This window comes from Sinocyclocheilus rhinocerous, unplaced genomic scaffold, assembly GCF_001515625.1.
Source record: "Sinocyclocheilus rhinocerous isolate Xijiao unplaced genomic scaffold, SAMN03320098_v1.1 scaffold1316, whole genome shotgun sequence".
Classification (NCBI taxonomy): Eukaryota; Metazoa; Chordata; class Actinopteri; order Cypriniformes; family Cyprinidae; genus Sinocyclocheilus; species Sinocyclocheilus rhinocerous.
The window spans coordinates 487604-489569 of NW_015646346.1; the positions used below are offsets into that span (position 1 = coordinate 487604).

At 32.6% G+C, this 1966-nt stretch overlaps 1 protein-coding gene and 1 long non-coding RNA gene across 2 annotated transcripts in view; both read left to right on the top strand.

The window, feature by feature from the left end:
• LOC107707338 (uncharacterized) overlaps window positions 1–881 on the top strand; it is an 18527-nt gene extending 17646 nt beyond the window's left edge. The window contains exons 4-5 of the mRNA XM_016511327.1: window positions 499–653; window positions 868–881. Coding sequence (XP_016366813.1) covers window positions 499–653; window positions 868–881 — 169 coding nt within the window. The remainder of the gene's footprint in view (window positions 1–498; window positions 654–867) is intronic.
• A 289-nt stretch (window positions 882–1170) lies between these two features.
• LOC107707355 (uncharacterized) lies at window positions 1171–1957 on the top strand. The gene is made up of 4 exons (XR_001636249.1): window positions 1171–1258; window positions 1547–1582; window positions 1721–1782; window positions 1880–1957. It is a non-coding gene; the product is annotated as an uncharacterized LOC107707355 (long non-coding RNA).
• Window positions 1958–1966: the final 9 nt, after the last annotated feature.

A 1966-nucleotide genomic window follows, 5' to 3' on the forward strand; every position in this document is an offset into this window, starting at 1 on the left:
TTAAAAGATAGATTAAATGAATGTTTTATGCCTTAAAACAAAATGTAAATATACAATACAGAATTTCTGAGCAGAAAAATCATAAGGCTATTGTAAGAATAAATGAAACTTGTTTTATGCTTTATAATTAGACATGCTAAAACAGAATTTGGTAACAATAAAACATAAGGTTGGAAAAAATGAAACATGTCATAGGGCCCTTAACGTAATATTTGTTAAACTTTTAATAAATTGATATTAAATTGTTTAAGTTTCATGATTTTAATTAATTAGACATGCTTTTTGATTAATACAATTTATTTTAACCATTAAAAAGGAGTCCAGAACTTTATTATTTTTATTATTATCCGTGAAGTGATTTAAAATGATCTGTTCATTTGTTTTTGGTGTTGATACAGAAGAGATTCGATGGTTTTGTAATGACACTCACATTGCTAAAATCAGTGGAGATCTCAGATATGTCTGTACTGATGTTTAGTGTAAAAATGGCACTGAGAGATTCAGAGACAGACTGAAGCTGGATCATCAGACTGGATCTCTGACCATCATGAACATCACAACCACAGACTCTGGACTCTATAAACTACAGATCACCAGCAGCAGAAACAGCAGCAGTACTGACACCATTAAGAGCTTTAATGTTACTATCACTTGTGAGTATAAAGATCTTCATTGTTCAGTTTTGGAAAACTTTTTTTTTTTTTTTAAATATCAAGGCAGCATGTTTGAACTTTGGTTTACCATGTTTGTATTGCATTTGTATCAATGTTTATGTGATTAAAAGTCTAGATTACATCTGTTGTTCATCATACATAGTCATATATTCACAGTTTTCATGTTATGTAGTTTGTTTGTTTTTTTACTTAGCAAAAAGATCCTAAAGCAGCTGTATTGGTTTGTGTTTCAGAATTCTTTGAATGTTGAATTCCTAGATATGTCACTAGATGGCGCTCTAATACAGTATGCATACTGTTTGTGGTGTGCACATGTTATGTATTAATGATGTATGAATAATAATAATAATAATAATAATAATAATAATAATAATAAAGCGTTTGATCCAAAACTTAGGGAAAGCTGAAAAGTCGTTGTGATTTAAAAGATTTTCTGTGAATGGAGTCAAAAGATGTGTTATAATGAGCAGGGGGAGGCTGCAGGCCTGGAGCAGGCAGTTTTACGCCCCTGTTGTTCCTGATGCGTCCAGTAGGGGGAGGCTGTACAGTATGAGCCATCAGAACAGAAGCGACACGAATAAGAGGTATGTTAAATAATCGCTAAAGTTATTCTTGTTCAGCAAATGTGCAACGTTGCAACATTTATAGTTAAATGATTAGCTAAGAGTCGATGTCAATTAATTTTAATATATTAATAGATATAAATGTCTATAGTCGTATTAAAGTCTAAAAATGTCTATAAATGTACTTATTGACGGTCAGGTAGATGCAAGTAGTAACATTTGCATGTAACGTTATGCTATTCGTTTTCTTTGTTTAAAGAGCTTAGACTTTTGTGTGTGTGCTAGCTATTTTGATTGTTTCTCTTGTAGATGGGAAATGCCTGCATGAAACTCGTCTATGAAGAGGTTTGAGCACATGTATAAAACATTTTTCACATTATTTTATATCAGCTGTAGTTTATTTGAGACTTTTTAGAGAGTTTCTTCATTTCATATTTGAATGGCAAGTGGTAGTCTGCTTAAGTTTTCCTTTTACTCTCACAGGGCAAAGACATGTACACTGCCAACATGCATGTTATTGCCACAATCCTCTAGCCTACTCTCCAGTGAGTATTGAATGCATAAATCATACTATTTGGCATCTACCATAAGTCAGAAGGAAAATAATAGGTATTCTTTACTGGTGTTATTTGTGCTTTTTAGGATAATGCTTTCATGAAGGATGCCCTTGTGTTCCCTGCATGAACACAAGCCACCGGCCCAGATCATTATCTGTTATGTGTAAGATTT